The sequence below is a fragment of the Aythya marila genome (genome assembly GCF_965140915.1).
Source record: "Aythya marila genome assembly, chromosome: 6".
In the NCBI taxonomy this organism is placed as follows: domain Eukaryota; kingdom Metazoa; phylum Chordata; class Aves; order Anseriformes; family Anatidae; genus Aythya; species Aythya marila.
In genome coordinates this window covers 30324378-30338480 of record NC_139047.1, presented here as the reverse complement: position 1 = coordinate 30338480, position 14103 = coordinate 30324378, and the positions used below count along the sequence as shown (strand labels likewise).

Below are 14103 nucleotides of genomic sequence, written 5' to 3'. Positions count from 1 at the left end.
GTGATTTAATCAACCTTCATTTTTAATCTGCATACATAAAACATTAAATGCTAGAAGCTTTAATTACTTTGAAAAACACTTGCTGAATAATTTAATCTCAAAGCACGGTTTTCTCCATACCAAGAACCTCAAGAATCCTTAAGGGCAAAATCCTCACAGTAATCTATCAGCTACATCCAAGAGCCTTCAAAGAAACAGTTAACTCATTTTCAATGACTAAACATCACTTCTGCAATTACTTTTAAATACAAAACTTGTCTACATACAGTGTACAATGTTGGGAAAAGAGATATAATATGGCAAAATACCACCATAGAGCCAGTCTTGAAAGCAAGTCCCAATATAGCAGATATAAAACAAGGCTTTCCTTGTTGGGTGGGAAATACCACCCAAGGTACAGAACAACCAAGCAGATGGATGCTAGGTGAACATTACCCATTTGCACAGCCAAACTTGTACCTGCTGAAGCCACAAAACAAGTGTTAATGTAGCTTTCAGTCCTGCTTTTACTGAACCAACACTGAATATATTTACCAAGAGGACACATAAGAAGTCCCTTTCACTACACTAGCCAAAGAAATGAAAAGAAAGGAAGAATTTCCTTAACATGTATGCAGAAAATATGAGATCTGGTAAAATTAAAACTCATGAACTGTCAGACAGAAAAAAGGAGAAAGGAAAAGGGGAAAAAAAAAAAAAAAAAAAGAAGAAGAAGGTTTGCATTGTAGTGATAGCCAGATGGGGTCCCAGAACCAGAATTAACACTAGGTCATGGATGAATACCGACCATTGAATACAGCAAAAATGCAGACTTCAAACTTCTTTTCATAGTCACAGCTGCAGCTTTCAGACCCAAGAATAAATATATATTAAGTTTTGTCCGAAGCTGCATGGAAACTTTCCTAAGAGTAGGATTTCATATTTCAAATTGCAGCTCTTTAGTAGTTCTCTTGAGCTCATATATAAGAAAGCCTATTCTTCCTTTGCTATTACAACAAAAATTTACAATAGCCTGTAAAAAGGGAAGGAGGAACTTTCTATCATTGTCAAGCAGCAGAAGGGGAAAAAAAGAAAGATGATTGGTAAAGAAGGTGTGGGTTTTTTTTTTAATACTAAGAGTTCATTTATCAAGCATGGTAAGAATACTAATCGTTCTGTAGAGCCTGTAAGGCATCAAAAGGAAACCCCATTATTCTGTCTCCTGTAGACTCCAGTCCATGACATTTCACTCAGATACCTCTGTCTGGACAAGAATCTTTCCTTGGGCACGTTTCCAGAAACCATTTTTAGTTTAAATACATTGAATGCAGCAGAATTCAAAACTTACCTCAGCAGTTCTATTATGAGCATTATACTGCCTCACTTAAAAAAACAAATATGCTCCTTATTTTACCTTTTTAAAAATAGAAAGAAAAGAGAAGAGAAGAGAAGAGAAGAGAAGAGAAGAGAAGAGAAGAGAAGAGAAGAGAAGAGAAGAGAAGAGAAGAGAAGAGAAGAGAAGAGAAGAGAAGAGAAGAGAAGAGAAGAGAAGAGAAGAGAAGAGAAGAGAAGAGAAGAGAAGAGAAGAGAAGAGAAGAGAAGAGAAGAGAAGAGAAGAGAAGAGAAGAGAAGAGAAGAAAAAAGAAAAATAGCTATTGGTCCTTGTTATGATTTCTGCAAGATGGGGAACTGAAATGTTGTACAGACCCAGATCTGGAAGGGGACACTTACTGTGTATCTGTTCACTACCTCAGCAGGTCAAAGTGAAGGACTTCTGTCTCATCCATCACTCTTATTTTATGTACTTCTTCCCACTGAGCTCTGACCAGCCTGTATTTTAGATGGAGAATGTGCTGGACACCCTGCTCTTAATGGCAATCCTCTACAGTAAAATGGACAACTCAATTCGCCTTATTAAGGGAAATGGTTTCCATGTCAATACGACTATTGCTCTCTCATTCCTCGATGTTGTACTTGGGCACACTGTCCCTGAGCACACAGACGGGCACCAAAAAACTCATGCTTACAGGTTACTGAAGAGCATTTGACTGATTAAGACTCCATCTTGCTCAGCTGAGCCACATGGGACTGTGCTAACAGCAAGAACAGGCAATGAACTTACAGACTTTATCTGCTGGGGTTAGACAAAAAGGGAATACTAATTCTACCCCAAACTACTGACATAAAATGCTGCCTTAAAGTTAGCCCTATTAACCACTCTATAGCCAATTACTGAAAGATGTACTGGATCTACCTGAACTCCAAATGTATTCTCATTATTTGCAGCTTAAGAGTATTTTCCTAGAATAATGGAACGAGCTACCCAAGTCATGCAGAAATCCTGCAAAAACCCTTGTTCTGTTCCTGGTTTGCCAGTTTTTGATGCCCTAATCTACATCCCCTTTCAAGTTAGTGGTACTCTTTCAGGTACATTCACCTACACAGCATTATGGAAAACCTTGTATACTGCCTCCCCACCATGAAATTTTCATGCTAAAAAAAGACCAAAAAAAAGACTTAATTACAAAACATCATACGTTCTGTAAACCTCCAGCAAGATTTAAACTCATTATCTTTCCATGTGTCTATTCTCTCTCCCATGCCCAGATTCTGAGCTGTTTTTATCAGCATCTCTCTTGTGAAACTTAGAACTCCCCGGCACCTGCAACCCATTCATTTTTGCCAGTGTATTTCCATCTTAACCAGGGAGTCAATAGATACTGGTGTTTTTCAAAAATGGCAAATACCTCCAAACACTTAAGAAAAATAAAACAGTGCTACAATGGAAAATGTCTTACAAAGCAAATGTATCAGGCCTACAACCAGGTGGAAAAAAAAAAAAAAAAAAAAAAAAAAGTACACAATTGCTTTTAAATCTATGCATTTATGCATCACCTTCTGTGTTTTCTAAAGCTCTGTGTATATTAGCAGGCAGAGGAGCAGAACTGGAGAGAGAAACTGTTCATGTTTAGGACCTGATGTCCACAATCTGCATGTTTCTGGGGTTTGCATGTGCCAGCTCTAGTCTGATTCCGGAGACAAATACCCATTATCAGCTGGAGCACCCCAAGCGTTCTTCTGGAGCACATCACCTTGTTTAATTTTATCCTAAAGGAATCCAGTTTACACAGAACCTGTCGTGAGGTGCAAGCCAAAGTTCAATAAGTACAAGCAGGATTTGTTTCACTGGTATGCACTGGTAAACATTATTGCACTGCAACACTGAAATTACTGCAGACCAAAGGAAGGCCAAAGGGCATGCAAACAGTTGGAGATTATGTCAGTGCAAGTATTTCCTCCCTAGAGGTAAGCAATGCCCAAATGCATTCAGCATCTCTCCCAACCCACTGCAGGGAAGATGGGAGAAAGATGCCTGACAAAAAGAAATGGAGCAAGTAATTAAGAGTAAAGAGAATCACACCTTTGTAAGTAATAGTGGTTTAAAAGATATTAACAGCAGCAGGTAAGGACATTCATTTACTTTACACTTCCAATGCTTTATTTTGGCAGAAACTGCTGTTCCTTTCTAAAGTTAAAGGGAAGAGAAAAGGTTCTGTACTGAAGAACCATTTCATCTCAGGCAAGAAGTGGTATTAAGTCCACTTGGGCCGTAACTGAGGTGAACTAAAGAAAAAGAAGACACTGTATTGCATTGCACTTGCCTAGCCTACATTTTAGAAAGGAACCTTTACCCACTCAGAAGTGAGGAAAGATTTATGAAGAATATAATTGACAGTTTCCTAAATACAAACAAAACTTTTAAGAAAGTACAACGTGAATGAAGGAAAGGATAAAGGGGAAAAATTCACAAAGTTGGTTTTGGAGGGGGAGGGTTGCTCTGGTTTTGGTTCTTTTTTGTTGTTGTCTTGCTTCTTTTTTGTTATTTAGAATAAAAAGACCTACCTTGACCTAGATTCCCAGATGAGCTGGGTGCCCCATCCCCAAGTAAAAAATCATGCAGGGAGGTGACCAGAATGAGGGAGATAAACAAAGCTCAAGAAAACAACATTTTCAGTTGAGAAACTTCCTTTTCCTTTACACACTGAATATATTCCCTCGCTGTCATGACATATGGCCCTACACATGCTTCTTTCTGAAATTATCTATTGTCTCTCTGTATGCATTGTATGGACTGAAACTCCAGATTTTTGGTTTTGGTGTTCAGGATGTAAATAAAGCAATAAGATATACTCTGACCTGATACAAAGGACTGTGCTGTGCTGCTCACCGAGTTAGTATGCTAAGCCTTCTTTCAATTCTTCCTCTTCAAGGAGAGCAGGGTGGTTCTGCGCTACTAGCAATTACTCTATGAGGAAGAAGAGAAGGAACTTTCTTTTCCCAAATTCCTGTTCAAAGATGATACCATCTACCATGAAAAACAAGACATTCTGCTAGTATTTTGTTATATTTACAAGAATTAAAATAGCAGAGACCAGACATAAGAAGAATTTAGATTTCCTCTGATATCTCTGATGAGGATTACTTCATTTTCATTTGCTGACAAGTGCAGTCTTCAAGCTACAAGCTTAATATACATTAACATCATTAATGTTGTGGGATAGGAAATTAGAATGGGGAATTACTCTACTAGAATAAAAATCTATGAAATGTCTGTTTGCCACGGTTTCCACTGAAGACACCTTTCTGGCAGCTGAGACAGATTACCACAATGGCACTGTTGTTTAGCATGAGTATATTCTCTTCCACATCCTCAAAGATAACAACTTCTCAGTATATAATGAAATTACTGGATTGTGATGGAAGTATCAAAACACATGCACTTGTTATATATGTTATTGTCCTCTACTCAGAGACTCCTCTTACACTGTTTACAAAAGCTAGCATTGCATTCAATCAAATGAGACAACATTCTTCAAATGATTAGCAATGAGGAAATAAGAGTAAGGAGACAAAGATGACAAAGGCAGTGTTTAGCTTACAAAGAGAAATACAACATTGGTAAAGAAAGGCAGAAGGACTGTTGGAATAAAAGTATTAGAAAAAACTCCGAGTATAGAAGATTAAAAATGGGGAACTGGGGGGAAAAGGTATGATACAGCAGAGATGTAATAAAACTGAAAGTAGAAAACAGTGAGACAGCTTTGAGAACTGCTCATGCAGAACAGAGCAGTTTACAGCATCAAAAACATGTCTAAAAAAGAGATTATAAAGGGGCCAAAATAACAGCTGAGGATGCAATCCAAATAGTGACCAACAAAAAGAAACTTCACTGAAGTCTTCGTGAACCCATCCAGCTCAGCTTTCATCTTCCTTCCCTCAGTTGTCAGTAGTCACAAAATAAGAAGTGTAGGGTATTAACACTGCTACTTTCGGCTATAACATCAAGCTCCTTTTCTATCCATAGTGACAGGACACAAAAAAAGGGGCAAATCCTACCTTCAGCGCAGAATTGCTTGTAGAAACCCTTCAAGAAATACAAGATGCATATGCTATATATAGGTAGAAACCCTGTCTTTCTGGCAGTGGGTGAGCAAACCCCTTGCTTACAGTGACAGCTGACTTCAGGAATCTTTTCAGAACATGACTTATAATACTGGCATTGTAGTTCTGTTCGTTAAGTCTGAAAACGTGCCGCTACATGGAACATTTGCTACCAAACCCTTGAGAAAATGCCAATGAGGAAATCTGGATAACTACCTTTCATGCAGATTGAGTACTGCAGCCTGACCCATCTTACCATATACTAAAGGACTTTTTTTTTTTTAATCTTTTTTTTTTTTCCCCAGGATATAATATAAATGATTATAGTGCAAATTATATGATTAGTACTGTAGACATTATTCATATAAGTAGTCCCACAGCTTTCTAGGGGAATATTCTTGTAATTAAGTACATTAGGAACAGGCAAGGATGTATAAATATAAATATAAAGGACTGAAAGGTAACATGTATTCAATGTGCCACAATACAATGAACCTCAAAATTAAAAATAAAAAGGAACGTTTTGTAACTAATGCCCTTGCATAAGAGCTACCCACTCGTTTCAAAGTTTCTGACTTTGTGAGCTTATTACCTTGAGAAGATTTAAATTTATATTTATGCTTGATGACATCTAATTACTTGATACAATCATCTGTGCCCTAGAATAATAAGTCCTTGCCTAAACTTTTCAGTAGGATTTTGTTGTTTTGCAGTTCACACAGGGACGTTGCAGGATTCTTCATAAATCAGGTAAGAATGCCTAAAATAACATTTCCAGCAGGGACAACTAAGATTTTCTGCACATTTTCTTACTGATACCACCCAACTCTTACAGGCATCTTGTGTTTGTTTAGAACTTTCATTAGACCATCCGATCTAAACAGTTCTACCATAAAATTTAAAACTGCAGCACATCATTACTCCTAATTAAGCGCACTTAAGCTCAAATCCTTCCTCTGAAAGACTCCCCTAATATATATTAAATGCATTGATTTAAGCAGTCTCTGAAGCCTTAGGATAGGAAAGGGGGAAAGGAAGCCAGCAGTCCCTGTGCAGGCAGGAGCAGAAAGAACAAACACTGAGGCTGAACGATCAGTTGCACTGGCAGTGTTTGATTTAGTTTCTAGCACTCGGCCAGCATTCCAAACAAGTTTAATGGTTTTCCCACTAGCATTTAGAATTCTGTTCTTATTGTCAAAAAGCAAGCTAATATTTGCCCTGTTTGTTTTCTGGAAAGCTACAAAATGTGGTTTGTTTTGTTTTTTCCATTCCTGAGGGAATGTAAATTGTAAATATTGCCCCAGATGGTCTAAAATAATGCCCCAAAGCCCTTAAAGAATCTTTATTCTCTTTAAGTCATAACATTGCATAATACTTCCTAACTGGTTTTCTTAAGACATCATCCTCCAAACATCAGAGGGCTTTTATCTTGGTTGAGAATCATTTGAAAATATTTACAGATTCTCTGCATAAATGCTACATAGTAAGTTAGGTGACTGTTGCCAACAATGCTAAGAACTATTAGAAAAGGTCTTTTAGCTTCAGCCTCAGATCTGTAGGTCATCCACTGTCCTTCCTAATGGATAAATTCAGTAATTTATCATCATCAGTCACCATCAGTGTTGTTCTTTTTACTATCATATATTCGTGAACATTATTTGATGCAGCTGAGTGGAGCGCAAAAGAAGTGTATGATTAAAGTGGAAAGCTACAGAATTTGAGACAGCTGAAATCTCGTGGCTAATGCATGGACTTGAAAAAATGACATAGATCTTCTAACAGTTACAAACACAGCATCAAAGAACTGCAGCTACCCACTAGCAGGACACAGGCATTTGCCTCAGCAGTAGAGTCTGTCCATGTCTTCCAATGCAATGTTAGAGAAAGTATAACATGAGAAGTATAGACTTGTACACTTAAAGTTTTCCATAAGTGAAGCATATTTCAAGCTCTAATAGTTTAAAAAAAAAAAAAAAAAAAAAAAAACTAAGCTACTTCTCTAGGGATCACAAGTTAAATGCATCCTTACAACCACTATGGAAAGAAAGCCTTTGTTCATGTTTGTGAGTCAGTAACATGTGTCTAATCTCTGAATGCCCTCAAGTTACTAAAAAATGCTAAGATGATGGCTTTCAAATTCTACAACAACATCAAACAACATCTCAGCGTGCTTTAAGAGTTCCTCCCTCTTGTTAATTATCAGAATAGCTTGCCTGAAGCAATACCCTCAGTTAGAAAATATTGGAAAGAAACACAGAAAGTAGGTTTTAAAATAACTAATGCAGTACTTATGCTCAAATATCTGAGGCTACTACGTAACCTACAGTGTGTCTGTAACTCACTGCAACCCAGAATAGCCAAAAAGATTACCCTATTACCCAGTTTTTGCATTCCTGCAGTGAGTAATCCCTTTAATCCACCTGCAAAGTGAAGGGCTCCAAATGCTGAGTAACCGGTGCTGAGCTATACTACACTGATTCCTGCACTCTATTTTGAAAGCAAGACACAGAGAGACACAGAGAACCTGCATAAAGGCATGGGAGCCATGACGGGAAAGTGCAAGGAGCAAGAGAGCATGGATACCATTGCCTTGGTTTATGTCCACCAAGAGACCTCTTCACAGTAGTGTTCCTTGCAGGTGCCCTGGACAGATCAAGCATTTGGATTCTTTCAATTCTTTGGAAAGCATTCTGCATTAGGAAAGAGAGTTTCTTAGGAGAAACTCTTAACTTCTGAAATTGAGAGGTACAGAGAAACACATTTATGCGCTATACAGCCACCTATAAATAAATAAATAAATAAAAATTGCTGCTTGCTTGAGCTACACAAGATCCTACATGCAAATAGACTACTTATAAAATATCACATGAAATGATGTTTCTCAATTAACATGAGAAGCACTTCACCAAAATTGAGATCCTACTTGCCCCTTCTCCACAGAGATCACATTAGAAGACTAGAAATGTAATGAAGACTGAAGATGAGCTTCAGGATTTTTGTGCTGATCCCCACAATCAGGTACGTGACTGAATTACATCTCAACAGCCACATGGGAAAGAGAAAGCACATCAAGACCATGTGTAGTATTTAAAAGATGCATACTCCTTGCCCTCCCCTAGATCCTGAATGATATTCCAAACCACCACTATTAATACTTTCTACATAAGCTTCTTGTGCTACCGGTCATATATTAAACAGATCCTGCAAGTCTCTAATATTTCTTTCTGGATCAAGCATGGGAATAGCGTGGCATATATATAGTATAAGAAATAGAATGTAAATGTTAAAGCTACGATTCAGATGTTAACTCTTTATGAAATATTATGGGCATAATAATATAACCTTATTTCTCTCCTTTTATTGGCTTTTTTTTTTTTTACCTGATGCTTTTGACATTATGTTGAACCCTGCACACCAGCACATTTGATATATTGCCACAATATAACAAGTACAAAATTCTGCTAGGTGGGTAAGAAAGAAAAATGCGAAGTCACTTTGGGTTATGTACTAGAACAGAATTTCTTATCCTAGCTTGAAGCTAACTCTAAACTCAATCAAAAAGCAGAGGACATGGATCTGACTACCTAAATAATCTCTCATGTTACTGGAACTGCTGTAAGTATACAATTAAGACTTCAAGCTTTTTCCTGACCCACTGAGCTCAGAATTACCTCAGTGGGGCAGGGAAGAGCCCTTTCACTTTGGTAAAACCACCTTAAGATAAATACTGCTTTGGACAAACACAACAATCCATCAGCATCTTTCCCACTGCAAGACCAGAGTCTAATCTGGGGAAATGCAGTGAAGGAAGACCTAAAAATATAAACCATTCTAGCCTTAGTCGCTGAAAAATAAAATACAGATTGTTCTCTTTTGTTCAGATATACTTTCAGAATATGTCCTTTGCCTGGTGACGACAGAAAGTGGTCCTGAGACAGAAAAAATTCAACCTCTTAACCAGGACAGTCATGAAGCTACGTGCCTGTATGTATACTGAATATGTAATTCATATGCTTATCAAATTATTTCCCTATTTAATTCAACACAATGTAGTCTCATTTCATTTCTGCTCACCTGTTTTGAAGCACAAGAATGCAGTAGTTTGTAAGTGACAAACAGTAAAGAAACAATCTTTTTTTTTTTTTTTTTTTTTTTTTTTTTGTATTTTAAAATTGATTTTTAAAAGTCCTTAAGCTGAGTAAGAGAAGCTCAGGAGAGGATGGTTATAAATTTCAAAGGTCTGTCTTCTATATACACAAAGAACAGCAAGCAGCACCAGGTGGTGTAGATCATCTGGTTTTGTGTAAACAGACTGAAGCCTCACAAAGGTAGTACCTAGAGGAATTATTTTAGTTTTTCATCTGCAAAGACAGCAACATTCATCAACCAGCAAGTCATAGAGGTACATTATATTTCTCAAATATGTTGTGTCCACTGACTACTGAATGGTTGTTCTTTCTAAAAACAATCACTAAACATCATTGTCTAAGACCCTGGGTCAGTTCCTAAAAGCTATGAGATTAAAAGAACCCTTTTTTGTACTCCCTCTTGTACAGAAGGAGCCAAATTTGCTTCCGACACAGCTCAAGTGACACAAGTCTGAGCCCTTTGATAGAGCTTTCCAGAAACGAGGAGAAACACAAGTAATTTACAGCTATTTCCCTTCTACAGTTATATCATCAGAATATAAAACTGTAATTTTAGCAATAAATATGAGTCATCATTTAGCAAAGAGTTGAGAATAAATCTGGCTAATTTATCAAACCAATTGCTGAAACATCGATAGTGCTGTTAATGGAAGTTGTTATTAGATGCCTTCACCCAGGGGAGAGTTGCTTTAAAAATACCATCAAGGGAAGTGTTGGATATGAAGTTGTATCCAATTTATTTATAAGCTGATAGCTATGAATGCTTCAATCAGTCGATCCAAGCTTTTATTTAAGTGGAGAGTCCCAGCATTAGCCTGCTATAATTTGAAACTGCAGCTCAGGTCCCAAGCCTATAAATTTACCACAAATGCATCAGCTTCAGTAGGACTGTTCTCAGGAGTGTTTGTATACCAGACTTTGAAATCAGAAAGGAGATTTACTCTTAGAAAATCCTGGTGCAATTCCTTACTTCTTAGACTGTCCGCAGGCCCAACCACTTCTATACCAGCAAAGCTTTGCCGCTCATGCTATCTCAAGAAGCCCTCTCCATGCCAATGTGGCTTATTGTTAGAAATAAGTAGGTGAACTGCAGTCATCACCTCTAGTGACACTACAAGTTTATACAAGTTCATCAAGCAAAATGAAATGTCAAGTAAGAGTACCCTGACAGAGATGGAGTTCTTGAAGGCCCTAAGACAGCTACATCTGCCAGAGGGACCAGACACTGACAGTGCTTTGGGCTATGGAAAACTGGGGAGGACATACAAGCCCCTGTTCATTCTTCTGCCCATTCCCACCACAGCTGCAGCCAGCTCAACCACAAAAAGCTAACAAAGAGCTTCTTCTGCCCATAATATCCCCCTGCTAAGGTCACAGCCTTAGCCTGCTGTACTAAGAACATTTTCCAACATAAACCTGGTATCATACCACCCATGCCCAGGCCAGAAACTCAATGTTGTGTTTGTGCCTCACTCAACAGTGAGCTCATAGCAGGATTTAGGCCCACGCCCCTACTGCTACCATTTAAACCCATAGGAAGATTTGCCATCCACTGAAAGCAACATTATTTTTTTTAAGTGACGTCATTATCAGCTGCACAAAATGACATCCCTGGCGTCTATGGCAACAGGCAATCAAAACTGATTTAATATCAACTTTTTCCAGGAAAACCAAACTTGGTCTGGAGGAAGCTGATGCAAACACACAGGACTTGGTACTCATGCTCCATACAGTCAGGCACAGCAGAGAGCCCAGTGGTGTCCCCATCCACCACTGGGAGAAGCTGAGAATTCATAATAACATTCCTATACTTAGGATAAATTCTTAATGCTTGGAGTGTTTTAAATTGCGTACTTACTGCCATTCCTCATTATGACCTAAAAGAGCAGTCAAACGAGTCATTTTGGTATATAATACTAGGACTGCTCTGAAAAGATTTTCACCCACTAACAACACAAACCCATTCTGGCAATTCAGCATGTCTGAGCTGAATACGAAGAAATAAAGATTGGTTGAGTTCAAGTACTTTTTATTGTGTCTAGAAGCAGTATCCCTCTAAAACAAAACAATGCTCATGAAATTTATGAGTTCTGTGAATCTCTGCTACCCAAAGTGATCTCGACTTTTCCATAAATTCTAGTATTTGCATGAAATTTAGGTACTGATGCATTGCCTATCTTCCTTTTCCAGATAACATGACTTATGGAATTAATTTATTTGAGATACCAGACCGCTTCTCAAACTCAAATGTATTACGTTATCAATATTACACAGAGATGTGTCAGAAGGCATATACTTTCCAGCAAAGAGCACCCGTCTTTAAATATAGCCAGACGCTGGGTGCCTTGATATAGGAAGGACTACCCACAGCCTGAACGAGCAGCCTCTGCAGGACTGGATACCGGGCTAGATGGGCTTTCTGAACCGCAGCCGTGCACAGCAGCTCGTCTTGGTGATGTTTTTAACCCGGTATCAGCGTACCAGGGGAAAATTAAGCTGTGCAAAGGCACGCAATAGAGACTGAAAATGTGGGATGCAGATAGCTATGCTCCGCAAGCCCGCGTTCAGAGTTCAAAACACTAAAAAAGGGGGGAAAAAAAACAAACCACCACCCCTGGTGTCAGAAATACGGTCCGAGCTAGCCCGCGTCAGGTGTTTGCGGGCAGGGGATGGCTCCACAACCCGGGCCTCCCGCGGGGCCGCCCCTGCAGCATCGGCAGCGCCCGGCCGCTGCCCCCGACCCCTCTCGGCTGCGTCGCCCCGGAGCAGCAGCCGCAGGGCTGTGGTGGCGAAAAACTTGGCTTTGGCGGTGCTGAGAGCCCAGCTCAGCGCTGCCCCCGCCAGCCGCCCTCCTCACGCTGAGTTGCCCGAGCCGATCTCGTTCCGCAGCGCCCCGGTGCCGAGAGGAGAGGGGATGCCCGGCGGTCCCGGTCCCCGCTTCCAGAGGCTCGGCTGCCGCCGGGGTGCGGGCAAACCCCCCCGGGAATCCCTCCCCGAGCCGAGCGGGGCCGCTTCCGATCCATCTCGCCCCCGGCTGCGGTGCGGAGCCGGCCCCACGGTGGCTTCGCCACTGGCACCAGGCGCACCCCGCTTCCCCCGGCGCTCAGCAGCACCCGGCTCTGCGGGACAGGACCCCACCGCTCACGGCTCCCCCCACCCTAATAAAGCGGAGCACAAACTCCTGCGGGACCCCGGGAGCTTCCCCCGGCAGCCCCCGACGGTTCTGCCCCTCGCTGGGATCCCCGCACAGCTGCCTCCCGTCTCCAGCCCCCCAGGGATGCTAAGCGGGGCTCCGGCCCCTCCGCCCCGAGGGTCGCCCTCTATCACCCCATCACTTGCGCCCGTCTCGGCGCAACTTCGCCGGGACAGCGGCCGCCCCCTCCCCGTTCCCTCGGCGCCTCGGGTCCCACCTGGTCGGGCTGCGGCGGCGGCGGGTTCCCCCTGCCGGGGTGCGCCGGCTGCTCCTTCATGGCTGTCATCGCAGGGGGCTCGGCTCGGCTCGCCTGGGCTGCTCTCGCCGCCTCTTGCTGCCGCTACGGCCCCGGGCAGCCCTCCCCGGGCGCCAGCCGCATGTCACCAGCCTCCCCTGGAAGTGGCGCGGCGGCGGATGGAGGAGGAGGGAGAAGAGGAGGAAGGAGGAGAAATAAGAAGGGGGGCGCGGGGCTGCCTCTACCGCAGCGCCTCCGCTGCTTAGGGGGCGCCCGGCACCGCCGTGCCCCGCAACGGGGGCTGCCAGAGCATCACCGCCGGGCGCCGGCCACGGAGCGCCCCGCTCCTCCCGCACCGCTCCGCTCCGCCCGCCGGGGGCCGGCCTGCCTCGTCCCGCCGCCGAGCAGCCAGCAGGTATCACAGCGGTGCCCGCCGGCCTGGGAGAGACCATTCCGGCAGCACGGCACGGGGGCGGTGCAGCCCCACCGCCCCTGGCCCCGGTGCCCTGGGAGGCGCCGCACGGTGCACACAGACCGCGGTCCCGGGGGCAGTGCGCTGGTCCCCTGAGCCCGCAGCCGGTTACAAGGGTTTTTTGTTTTTGTTTTTTTTTGGAAGGGTTGATAACGGGGGAGGTTTGTTTCTAAGCAGGGAGAAGGAAAGCACGGGAAAGGTGAAGGTAGGTGGTAGCCCAAGGGAGGGTGGCCACGAGTCCGTGAGCATTGTAAAGGAAGGAGAGAGTAAGAGCATGGAGGATTGGGGGGGGCTGGTTGGTGATCCTGACAAACAGAACTGTCACTGTGCAGGAGGGGGTGTGCTGGGGGGGCAGCGTAGGGCTGGTGGGGACAGCCCCAGCAAGCATCGGTCCCTCCAAGTGCCAGGTGGAAGGGAAGCTTGGAGCACATACCATGAGAAGTGGTGAGTCTCACTATTTTCCACCGAATTGAGAAGAAAGGTCAGTTCCAACTGGGTGGCACAAGCAATTAATAGCAGTGACAATGACCAAGATTTTAGCCTACAGTAGAAACACAGGACTTAGGAATTACAGCCCAGTCAGCCCCACAACACAGAGCACTGAGCATTATTTCTGCATCACCCACCACTGCAT

The 14103-nt window shown here is 42.3% G+C and overlaps 1 protein-coding gene across 2 annotated transcripts in view; it reads right to left on the bottom strand.

Annotated features, from left to right (window-relative positions):
* Positions 1-13336, bottom strand: part of DPP10 (dipeptidyl peptidase like 10) — a 252548-nt gene extending 239212 nt beyond the window's left edge. For both annotated transcript variants that reach the window (XM_082764039.1, XM_082764038.1), the window contains exon 1: positions 12980-13336. In XM_082764039.1, coding sequence (XP_082620165.1) covers positions 12980-13048 — 69 coding nt within the window. In that variant the 5' untranslated portion in view covers positions 13049-13336. The remainder of the gene's footprint in view (positions 1-12979) is intronic.
* Positions 13337-14103: the final 767 nt, after the last annotated feature.